The 12,200-nt window shown below is 34.0% G+C and overlaps 1 protein-coding gene across 1 annotated transcript in view; it reads right to left on the reverse strand.

Moving 5' to 3' along the window:
- Window positions 1-9,505: 9,505 nt before the first annotated feature.
- Window positions 9,506-12,200, reverse strand: part of LOC108698294 (pappalysin-1) — a 204,755-nt gene continuing 202,060 nt past the window's right edge. Inside the window, exon 22 of the mRNA XM_018229682.2 lies at window positions 9,506-11,742. Coding sequence (XP_018085171.1) covers window positions 11,635-11,742 — 108 coding nt within the window. The 3' untranslated portion in view covers window positions 9,506-11,634. The remainder of the gene's footprint in view (window positions 11,743-12,200) is intronic.

The raw sequence follows: 12,200 nt of genomic DNA on the forward strand, positions 1-12,200 counted from the left end.
GTATTTCTAAACATTTTATGTCTTATTTGTTAACGTGTCTAACTTGTATGCAGTCTTCTAACTTTGTATGCAGTCTTTAGAAGCTATGTTTGTGTATTTATGGCACTACAGTGTAGTGTGGTATTAGGAGATGTTTCTACTTCTGTGGACATTTAAAAAAAACTTGTGATCTATGATTTTAAGGAAACGTCTAATGTAAAAAGTGAATATTTTGTGTTTTTTTCTGGTTCAACACCATTCCAGTTTTGCAGACTGCATGCAGGGTACCATCATAGTTAGTATGTATCAATATAAAAATGTAATAGCTGTGTGGCTTAAACTAAATTGTACATTTATGGAACCTGTTATCCAGAATGCTTGGGGTTTTCGGGATAAGGGCTCTTTCCGCAATTTGGATCTCCACACCTTAAGTCTCCTAATAGATCATTTAAATATTGATTTAACCCAATAGAATTGTTTTGCCTCAAATAAGAATTAATTATATCATGGTTTGGATCAAGTGTAAGCTACTGTTTTATTATTACAGAGGAAAAGAAAATCATTTAAAAAAAATTAATTATTTGATTGAAATGGAGTCCATGGGAGATTGCCTTCCTGTAATTCGGAGCTTTCTGAATAGCAAGTTTAGGATAATGGATCCCATACCTGTTTAACCTTTGGTTGTCCCAAATAACTCTTTAGGGTGTTGAAGCAATTACCATAGGCTTTTTTGTTAACCAACATGACCTCACATATGTTGCAGAGATTGTCTACACTATTAGCATGAGCTGTGTTTACCTGTGAACCTATAGATGAATGAGTTTTGATTGGCCACAAGAGAGTATATTAGCCATTGGTGCGAGTCAATTTATGCCCCCAAATCAGGTGTGCTAACCATCTGTAAGGTTGTAAGGATGTTCTTTTATAAATGGGAAGCACATGTTATGGTAATGACTATGATGACTCTTTTAGAAGGCAGATTGGATGAAGGTAAGTTCAGTAAAACCCAGATTTTCATAGGTTAGTGCCAGTCATTTAAAGGCGTTATTCAAGTTAACGTTAAATATGTTATAGACTGGACTATTCAAAGCAAATTTTCATTTGGTCTCCTTTTTTTATTTTTTATAGTTTAATGATTTGCCTTTTTCTTCTGACTCTTCCCAGCTTTCAAAAGGGGGTCACTGACCCCATCTAAAAGTCTAATGCTCTGTAAAGCTACAAATATATTGTTATTGCTACTTTTTAATACTCATTTTTCTATTCAGACCCTATCCTATTCATATTCCAGTTTATTTCAAATCAAAGCATGGTTACTATGGTAATTTGAAGCATAGCAACCAGATTGTTGAAATTGCAAACTGCAGAGCTGCTGAATAAAAAGCTAAATGAAAAAAAGCTAATACAAGCCAACTGCAAATTGTCTCAGAATATCACTCTCTACATCATACTACAAGTTAACTAAAAAGTTGACAACCTTTTAACATTACTCAGGCATTATGGACAATAGTAACCAACCAACAATTGAATGGTAATATTAAATGTGAAACCAATGCCAGGCCATAGATACAGTGTACATCAGGGGAACTATGAACAATACTTGAATCTGTTCCCATTGTGATTATCAGCAGTCATACAGACAAACAGGGTGCTGCTAATTACTGCCATTTTTTTCTTAAATGTGATGTAGTATACATCTGAAATCAGAACATGATTCTGAAACAAAATTAGAAAAACACAACAAAACAAAAATTACAGCTGAATAGGGCCAGAACATGGGACCTGGGGTTTTCCGTATAACGGATCTTTGACATAATCCGGATCTTCATACCTTCTAAAAAATCATTTAAACAGTAAATAAACCCAACTGGATTGTTTTTCCTCCAATAAGGATGTCTCTCTTAGTTGAGATCAATTACAAGGTACTGTTTTATTACAGAGAAAAAGGATGATTTTTAAAAAAATTGGATTTTTTGGATAAAATGTCTATGGGAGACAGTTTTCCCATAATTCTGAGATTTCTGGATAGCGGATTTCCAGATAACAAATCCCATACCTGTATCAGTGCAGGTACATACAAAAATAGAATAAGCCTTTCAAAGAAATATTTTTTAAGGCTTATGATTGTTTTTCATGTCATCAGAAGTACTGACTAGTATCAGAGTGCAAAGAAATCCCTAGAAGAAAATAACGCAAAACAGTATTGTGTTTTAGAAGTAGCCACAGTAGTATGAGTATATAAGCATCCCAATGCAAGTGTAGAAATTGACAATAACCTTTTTTAGATGTAAAAAAATGTTTTGCTACAATATGCTACTTTACACAGTACATTATTGCACGTTACTTCTAGCATCTTGATTTGACAACACAAACATTGTTTAATATGACATTGGTATTCCTTTAAATTTGTTGAGGGTCAATTTCTAATGCTGTAGCAGTTCAGACTATGGATTCAGATCCAGATTCAGTTCAGTGAGAAAATCTATCTCCTGGTTTATCACATGAAAACTCATGGACTGGATTCAATTCAAGGAGAAGAACATTTCTCCAAATTCAGTTCTAGTTTTTTTCCCATAGACTTCGAAACTGGATAGTGGGTGTTGCATTGGATGTGGTCTACTGGCTTTGACGCAGACAAAACTATTGCTAAAAGAAACTACAGAGTCGATTTTAGTATAAAAGGGTACCTAACAACTGAGACGTTCTGCCCTAGTAATGTTTTAATACATTGGTGCAGCCTAAAAATATGCAGTCATTTTCTGGCAAATATATCTTTAAAATGTAAATAATAACAAATACAAATAAAGTGATAATGTTTCCATTGATTTGCTGATGATGTCATCTTCATGATAGATCTATAGTCCTAGTTAAGATTTAAGTAAATGATAGCCCTGCATTAATCTGCATGAATTATAGGCGGAATGTTGACACCCAAATAACCACAAAGATCCTTTATAGATTTATAAAGGATCTTTGTGGTTATTTGGGTGTCAACATTCCGCCTATAATTCATGCAGATTAATGCAGGGCTATCATTTACTTAAATCTTAACTAGGACTACATTAAAGAGGTGGTTCACCTTTACATTGACTTTTAGTATGTTATAAAATGGATAATTTTTTTGTAATCAACTTTTCAACTGACCTTCATGTTTTCTTCTTTATAGTTTTTAATTATATGACATATTCTTCCTTTCAACTTTGAAATGGGAATCACTGAACCCATGTAAAAAGCAAATATTCTGTAAAACTACACGTGTAACGTTATTGCTACTTTTTATTACTTACCTTCCTATTCAAGCCCTCCCTTATTCATATTCCAGATCTTATTCAAATCATGGTTGCTAGGGTAATTCCGATCATAGCAACCAGACTGCTGAAACTGCAAACTGGAGAGCTGCTGAATAAAAAGCTAAATACCTCAAAAAACACAAATAATAAAAAATAAAAAACAGTTGCTTCTCTATATCATACTAAAAGTTAATTAAAGGTTAACAACCCCAACAATTGCAAACATAGTATGATAGGCCTACATAACTTAATATATAGATAAGAGTAAGTATACAGGTTTTCATTCATCCAGGTCATGGTATATCTCGTAAAAGTAAATTTAGAGCAACTGGACTTGCTAATTAATTAATGAAGACATTTCCCTACTCATCCAAGCAGCTTCTTCTGACTGGTACGGGAAATCCTCACCATATAAATTCTTCTAATAATCCAATCACTATGGTACAGTGTAACTATCCAATGAGGTGCAAGTGAAACTCACAGCGGTTGTGAATGCTGTGTAGCTACTGTGATAGAATAATCATTGTGTCATGTAACTAAAAGAGGCAAGTGTTACTTGTGAGAGTTGCATGAACGGAGGTGTGATGTTATGTGAAACTGCCGAGGTTAAGATCTTAGAACATCGTTGTATGTAGCAGACAGGTGGTGTTGATGGCCCCCTACTCTGTTTAGGGATTGTTTTTCTACTTTAACATGAATAGCCTCTTTTACGCCTCATTCAAACCAACGGTCTTCTCTGTCCAAAATGAGAATATCGTTATCTTTAAAGGAGTGTCCCTTGTCTTTAAGGTGTAGAAAGACAGCTGAATCTGCCCTAAAATTCCACCACACTCTATTTATTCCTATGGAATTTTTAGAGGCATATTTTACACCTGGTGAAAACTAACTTTCTCCCATTCAATATGTTGCCTTCGGTTTTGAATTCGCATTTTGGTTTGACTAAACACAGGCTTGGTTTGAAAAAAAGCTATGGGATTCATCAGTATGTCAATTTTTTTGCATCACTATATAACATTCCAGCCTTAGAATATTAGATCATCTTAATATTAAATACAGGGTTTGTATTTGTATAGTTTGTATACCTGTATACTTATATTTGTATACATTTGTATAGTTCAAATGGAGCACAGGACCTGGAAATTGTTTTCAGTGGTCAGCATGTGCAGACAGAGAAGGTGAACGTTGTATGTATGTGTATATATATATATATATATATATATATATATATATATATATATATATATATATATATATATATATATATATATATATAAAATAATGTACCCCCCTTTTGTAAAGTATAAAAATATAAGGATATTATTATAAATTGTTTCATGACCATTTAAAGCCCAAGTGCTTTTATACATGTCATAAAACTCAGAGGTGCCTTTTACTAGCCACATATTACATTTTTGGATCGGTCAACCAGACATAAAGAGCTGTACAATAAAAGTCCTTTTCAAATTAAGCATGAAATCCAAATTCTTTTTTTTTATTTGTGTTCATAGCTGTTGAAAACTCATAGGGGCAGATTTACAAAATTCGAGTGAAGAATTCGAATGTAAAAAAATTCGAATTTCGAAGTATTTTTTGGGTACTTCGACCATCGAATTGGTTAAATTCGATCGAATTCGATCGAATTCGAACGATTCGAACGATTCGAAGTAAAAATCGTTCGACTATTCGACCATTCGATAATCAAAGTACTGTCTCTTTAAAAAATACTTCGACCACCTACTTCGGTAGATAAAACCTACCGAAGTCAATGTTAGCCTATGGGGAAGGTCCCCATAGGCTTGCCTGTGATTTTTTGATCGAAGGATTTTCCTTCGATCGTTGGATTCAAATCCTTCGAATCGTTCGATTCGAAGGATTTAATCGTTCGATCGAACGAAAAATCCTTCGATCGATCGATCGCAGGATTTGCGCAAAATCGTTCGACTTCGATATTCGAAGTCGAACGATTTTAGTTCCCAGTCGAATATCGAGGGTTAATTAACCCTCGATATTCGACTATTGATGAATCGGCCCCATAGTGTTCATAACTGTTTAAAAATCTCAGTTGTCAATCAAATAATGACTGCCCTTCCTCTATGCCTTAGGCATAGAGGCAAGGCAAGCAATTACTTTCACTTTCCATTCAGCTCTTCCTATATGTCACTACACTCCCCACATTCCCCCAGTTCTCTTAACCATTTAATTGTGTAGCCAGTGCATAGGGATTAACATCAGGTCCCCCATTCTGGTGCACAAACAAGATTCTGAGATGATGCAAGGCTTGCCTTAATAACAGTGTCCACAATTGCCATAATTATGAGTTCCCAGACTGATGGAAACAAGATTCAAATAATCTATACAGTGTAGTTTAAGTTAATTTTGCTTGACTAACATGATAACATAGGATTTGGAATATTTTTTTTGGGTGACGGGTCTCCTTTAAGCCCAAGTGCTTTTGGGTCAACAGTGGGCTATCCTCAAAGTATAAAATATTTGGCATTATACAGAAGATGCTCTATCCTGGGAATATTTTATTTTTTGCCCAGTTGTTTGGCATAATACATTACATTTATATACAGCTATACACACTTAGGGGATTATTTATTAAAGTTCAAATTGTGTTTTCCACAAAGATTTGAGTTTTCTGGATGATTTTTTTGGTCAAAAGTCACATTTTCTAGTTAAAAAAAAAAAACTCGAAGTTTTTCAAGATTTATTATACCCCGCCCCTGGAAGTAGCTTGAATCCGAAAATACATCATCTAAAACCTGTCATGGTCCTGTAGGAGTAATGGCAGAGGTCTCTTGAACCAATTGAAGCCTTCATGATGGTCGAGTGTTTTGCATGAAAACTCGATGAATTTGAGAAATTTTAGTTGATTTTCAGCTCAAAACTTGATTATTTCGAGTTTTCGGGTTACGCAACTTACTCACTGAATTAAGTTTTTTGTTAAATAAGAAACTATTCGAGTTGTGAGTTCATTCGAGGTATAAAAACTCTAACATTCGACCTTTGATAAATTACCCCCTAATGCCTGATTAGGTCTCTTGATACATTTGCAATCAATTATATCAATTTATGTATCAACATATAAAGTGTTACTTTAGTTATAGCTCCATAATATGATACATTTACCCTTTGTTACAGTGTTCTCTTGATATATTGTCTGTTTTAAACACTTTTTTTTATTCCAGGGACTAACAGAATGCCTATAGCTAGAAATAAAACTGATCCACTGAAATATTAACAATATCACAAAACTGTGCTGCTTTTCTCTGCTACTTTGGTTTCTTTCTATTGTCCAAGAACATACAGGTGTGTTAATTGGCTACTAAGAAAATTTAACATATACTGTTTGTGTAAACCTTATAGTGAGTTAGATTGGGAGCTCCACTGGCTCATGGATTCATATAAATGATGTATAATCTATGTACAAGCACTGTATAAATAAAGAATTATGGTATTATACAGTTAAGGAATCCCTTATCCAGAAGGTTCAGAAATTACAGAATGGACATTTTAAGAAAATAATGAAATTTTAAAAAAATAATAATTTTCCTTTTCTCTGTAGTAAATAAAACAGTACATTGTACTTAAAGGGGTTGTTCTTCTTTCAGTTAACTTTCAGTATGATGTAGAGAGTGATTTTCTGAGGAGAGGCCTAAATAGAAAGAATAGTAATAAAAAGTAGCTATAATATTAATACATTTGTAGCCTTAAAAAGCATTTGTACATAGATGGGGTCAGTGACCCCCATTTCATAGCTGGAAAGAGTCAGAAGAAAAGGCAAATTATTGAAATGGTATCGATGTTGCATGAATACATATTGGTGTCAAAACAATCCTTTTGTGTTTATTTCATGTTTAAATGTTGTAATGATGTAATGTATAACCTTAAGGTGATCCTAATTATGAAATATCCCGTATCTGGAAATTTCAGGTCATGAGAGTTCCTGATAATAGATAACATATACTTATATAATGTATGGTAAAGGCTAAGGCTGGTTGCAAAAAGCACATCCCTTGCCTACAAATACATTGCAGGAATAAAAGTTTTGTTGTATTAACATCCATTTCAATCTAAAAGAGTACATAATTCTCAGTGTAAAGCAGCTCTATTGTATACACAATACTATATATATATAGGTATTGGATCTGTTATCCAGAATGCTTGGGATTTTCCAGATAAGGGATTTATCCATAATTTGAATCTCCATAGCTTAAGTTTACTTAAAAAAAAATAATTTAAACATTACATAAACTCAATAGGATTGTTGTGCCTTCAGTAAGGATTAATTATATCATAGTTTGTATCGAGTACAAGGAACTGTTTTACTACAGAGAAAAACATAGTTACATATTAAATTAGGTTGAAAAAAGTCCATCGCGTTCAAATCATTTCACATTTTTTAAACTCATTGACTAAAATGAAGTCTATGGGGGATAGCTTTCCTTCTGGATAGCAGGTTTCCTAACAACTGATCCTACACCTGTACCCTGCAATAGCAACCAGTAGACTGATGGCTATTTGTGTTTTTTGTTTTTTTATAAATAACCCCCTTAGAGAAATGTAATTTACAGAATGTTATTATAATTTGTGACTTGGATGGAATTTGAATCTTAAAATTGTAATATGTACGAAACAAAAACATTGTTTAACCTTTGAAATTAGCGAACGTTGAGATTAATCCCATAACAGGTAATTAGAGTGTACTAATTGCAGATTAAAAATCTGACCATGGTAAATTGTGTGAAAACAGAAAGGAATCTGAATGCAAGCAGACATGTAGGTTCACTTGTAGCTGTAAATCTGTCAGCTTGGAATGTCCTGACGTCTCATCCCACAAGATAAAAGGAAATCGGACCTTCTGGCCTCCTTTTTTTTCATCCTGACTTGCCTGATTCCTTTTTGAGTGGTTAAAGATTACCCAAAACCCAATATGTAGTGGTATAAAATCACAAGATAAAATACAAATAAGCATATAATGTAATATATTTTCTTTTACAATATAATATTTTAAAGTGTAGTAATTGACACATGGCAAAAAAACAAATGTTTCCTATATTTTTAAACATTCTCAGTGAAATTCGACTTGTTTGTTGAGTTGCAGAAAATACCATAAAATCGAAACAAGTAAGTAATAGTTAAAAACTGTATTGAGGAAAAAAAAAATAAAATAACTTAAATGAACATTGTATAGATATAAATTAAACATATGACATTCTTAATAAATAAGCTCTACTATTTACATCTTTATATATTGATTGAAGGCTTTAAATTAGATTTTTTTTTCTACCAAAAAAAAAAAAATCTCTAAACGACAACAATAAGTGAGCAGCACAAGTTACACGCATGAGGTGTGGTAAAAGGACAAGAGAGAGGGAGAGGTGAAAGGGCTTGCGTCAGAATTACAGTAGGAACAGTTAACAGGTTCTTAAGACAACTCTGCATTTTGATTTTGTTTTGATCAAACAATAAAAGCTGTTACAGATTCCATAGTATCAATAATAAGAGTTCCATTACAATACATAAATAAGGAAGAGCAATTTCTGTAATATGAAAAAAAAGAAAAATTCTGTTGATCACAGTTACTATATGGAGAATTGGCATTAAGTAAACAAGGGAAAGCAATGCAATGGTGTGTTTGACTACATACACCGATGCACTGATGATTTTACTTTCTTTTTTTTTTAGTTCTGCAGACAGGCAATGACAGAGATCACGTAATAGAATAAACGCTAAATTGCTGGTGTAAAGTGGGATAATGCACTTTCAGACATAAATTCGGGCATAAACTGTGACCTCATACTGTTACCCTGCCTAACGACTCTGTTTCTTCTGCTTCTTTGAGTTGCACAGATATTCCAATGAGAAAGCAACAACTATGGGCTGAAGACGTTTGTCTTTGTACAGCTATGGTTAAAAAAAGAAAAAAGTTTTATGTGCTCAGCCAATCCATTGCTCTCCCTTGTTTTACAATCTCTCCTTTCCTGTGGTTTTTTTACAACTCATTATTATGTAGTGAAACAGAGGGTTCTGTCTCAGCAAATCAGCAGCTGTTTTGTGGAGGTTTGCTATATGGCTGTGAGTGTTGTAAGAGAGTTCAGTGGAATATTGATGAGAAACATTGAGTCATATATAATATATTTATATATATATATATATTTTCTTATATATATATATATATATATATATATATATATATATATATATATATATATATATATATATATATATATATATATATAAAATAGTAAAATAAAAATGCACATGTAAAGACCTTAAATTAAAATGAGCATCCTCAGTAGATGATCAATCAAAGGATGGACAGATGTGCCCTAAGCCGGCTCTGCGTGGGCATATCTCTCTGTGTTGTTGCTAAGAACATAATGTCCCATTTAACATAAGCATAAAGCATTTTTTTTCTGTATTTTATTTTTTTTTTCAACTTGACCATGCAGTTTTATGTAATATTTCCCCTTGTCACCTCATTTGCAGCAAGACATTTTAGACTAATTTTAATGTAACACAGGAAAAAACCTAAAAGAAAAAAAAAAAAAACCTGACATTTAACAAGCCAGTGAAATTGAAACCAGAAGGGAGGTAGCTAAAACCTGCCCTGAAAAAAAAACACCCTTAGGGAATGCCCTCATTTTCCAGGGACTGTGGATTAAAGAGCTGCCTTCTTCGTTCTCTCTTTTCGTTCTTTCTCTTCTGTGGACAGTACGGTTCAATGGAGTACTAGTTAGGAAGTGTTTTCCTGGACATTTTAAAAAGCAGTTGAAGAACTAAAAAATGAAGATTGTTCTGCATTGAACACAGTCAATATTGCTGTGTAAGACTGGCCCACCAATAATTCTCAATTTGCTAAAAAAAAAAAAAGAACTGTTTAGCAATTTTACTTTTTCAACTGCTGAGCTGAGTTTTTTTGTTCTTGTTGTTTTACTTTATTATAATGCATCCCATATATAATCATCACCCTCATTCTAAAAAGATGCTATCTATATCGGCACACTCTAACAAACTATCCAGTTAATGCCGAGCTACTATACAACTCATGTTATCCTCCATATTCACTAGCTAGTTGGTGACTCATGTTGATGGTATGAGTGAGCATTTTAGCTTAGCCCTATTCTGTTTATGTTTCCAATTTGTAACCACATAACCGAACAATTATGGGCCACAATGATTGCCATTAGGCACATCTGTAGGAGCTTTAGATCTTGCTGAGGCAGCATCAAGAGATGATTTGCCAAGCAATAGATGTGGCACTGGCAAAGGCAAACTACAGTATATACCTGGACATTGTGGTGGGACAATAATGGGGTTCAGTGGTGAATTTATGTCACCATGGAAGTGTATATGATCAGACACTGAAATATAATACTGACAAAAATAATGTTTAAATATTATAACTGCTTCAGGAGCAGATTAAACATATCATATTAAGAACTCATATTCAAGAGACTCCAAGTTATACAGATGTTTTGGGTCTCTGAATCTATAATGAGTTATATCAATTGGTCTTGATCACTAAGCTCTATGCCAGGAGGTGCAAATATTAAAAGATGGGTACTTGTGTGAGGTTCCTATTACTTGGTGCAAATGACAAGCCCGAGGGTGTAATCACAGGCTTCATATACGCTTTAAGGCAGACTGGTTGTTTGGGTTTATATCACCCTGTCCTGACAGTAAGGAAATGGCTGTATGGGACATAGCAGCAGGAATAGCAGCAACAGTTATGATCAAACAACTAGAATTGGGTTTTGTGTGTGTGTGTGTTAGGAAAGTACCCATACACATCTGCCACAAGGCAGCTTGTTCTCATTTCAAAAGGCATTTAACAGACCAGAATAGCTTTGATCTACAACTCACAATCAAGCTGGCACTGACTGTAGATTTAAACATCACTATTTAGGATGAAGACCAGCTTTCAGAAGAATAATTCCAGTTTCCCCATCATAGCATAGATGATTCAGTCTTATGAAGGGAACCTCAACTTAGATCCTTCTTTGAAAAGTAAGCATCTATGAGGGAAAGGAGGACAAAAAACACCCAGTCTAGTTGGTTATATGCTCTATTATGGCTTGCATCTTGCCTTCATCTGGTCATACCACAGCACAACACAAACAAGTGATTTCTTATACTGTGGTCATTTGTTCCTTATGGCATTTTAATTTATGGAATACATTATTCCCAGTCTGAGTCTTTCAACGATATGGAAAGGCAGGCAGTTCATGTTTAATGGTCCCTGGTGCAGAAATGCTATCCAGATCAGCAGCTAATGTAAAAATTAATACCAGAAGGAATGTGATGTGTCTTCCAGTCTGCCTATGGTTGATGGTCATATTTAGCATTGTTCAGTCCAAGGCTATCCAAGGCTTGGGTGGTGAGCATCTTTATGGATGTTTTCCTCCGCTTTCGGATCAAGACATGCACACTCCCCCTGTAAGTCACAGTTTGAAGGAAAGGGTGTTACCTAGATGAGAGAGAACAACATAAGAAGGAAATGCTTATTATATAATTATTAAGTAGCCCAATACCTATAGCACATCTTAGCAGCCCTGATGTTGCAGAGTCACAATTCACTCATTGGCACATTTGGTTAATAACAGATTTTAGACAATAATCCTTTTACACAATGGGTCTACAGGATAAAACCTCAAATGTAAGCCAGGGCTGACCAACTGTATGTACATTGTGTTCTACAACTAGACTGGGGATGAGCACATTTTTTTCACCTGATACTGTTTCGCAGTAAAATTTGCAAATTTGCTTTAGAATTGTTCCATGCATTTTTATCATGTGGCAAAAAGACCAATGGCAGTATTAAGAGTTTTGCCATGCAATTTATTTATCAGATGCCAAGTGCAGGAAAAAAAACACTAACATCATTATTTGAATTTCTCCATGCATTTTATTTATGGTTTCGCTGTT

Source organism: Xenopus laevis, chromosome 8L (genome assembly GCF_017654675.1).
Source record: "Xenopus laevis strain J_2021 chromosome 8L, Xenopus_laevis_v10.1, whole genome shotgun sequence".
Classification (NCBI taxonomy): domain Eukaryota; kingdom Metazoa; phylum Chordata; class Amphibia; order Anura; family Pipidae; genus Xenopus; species Xenopus laevis.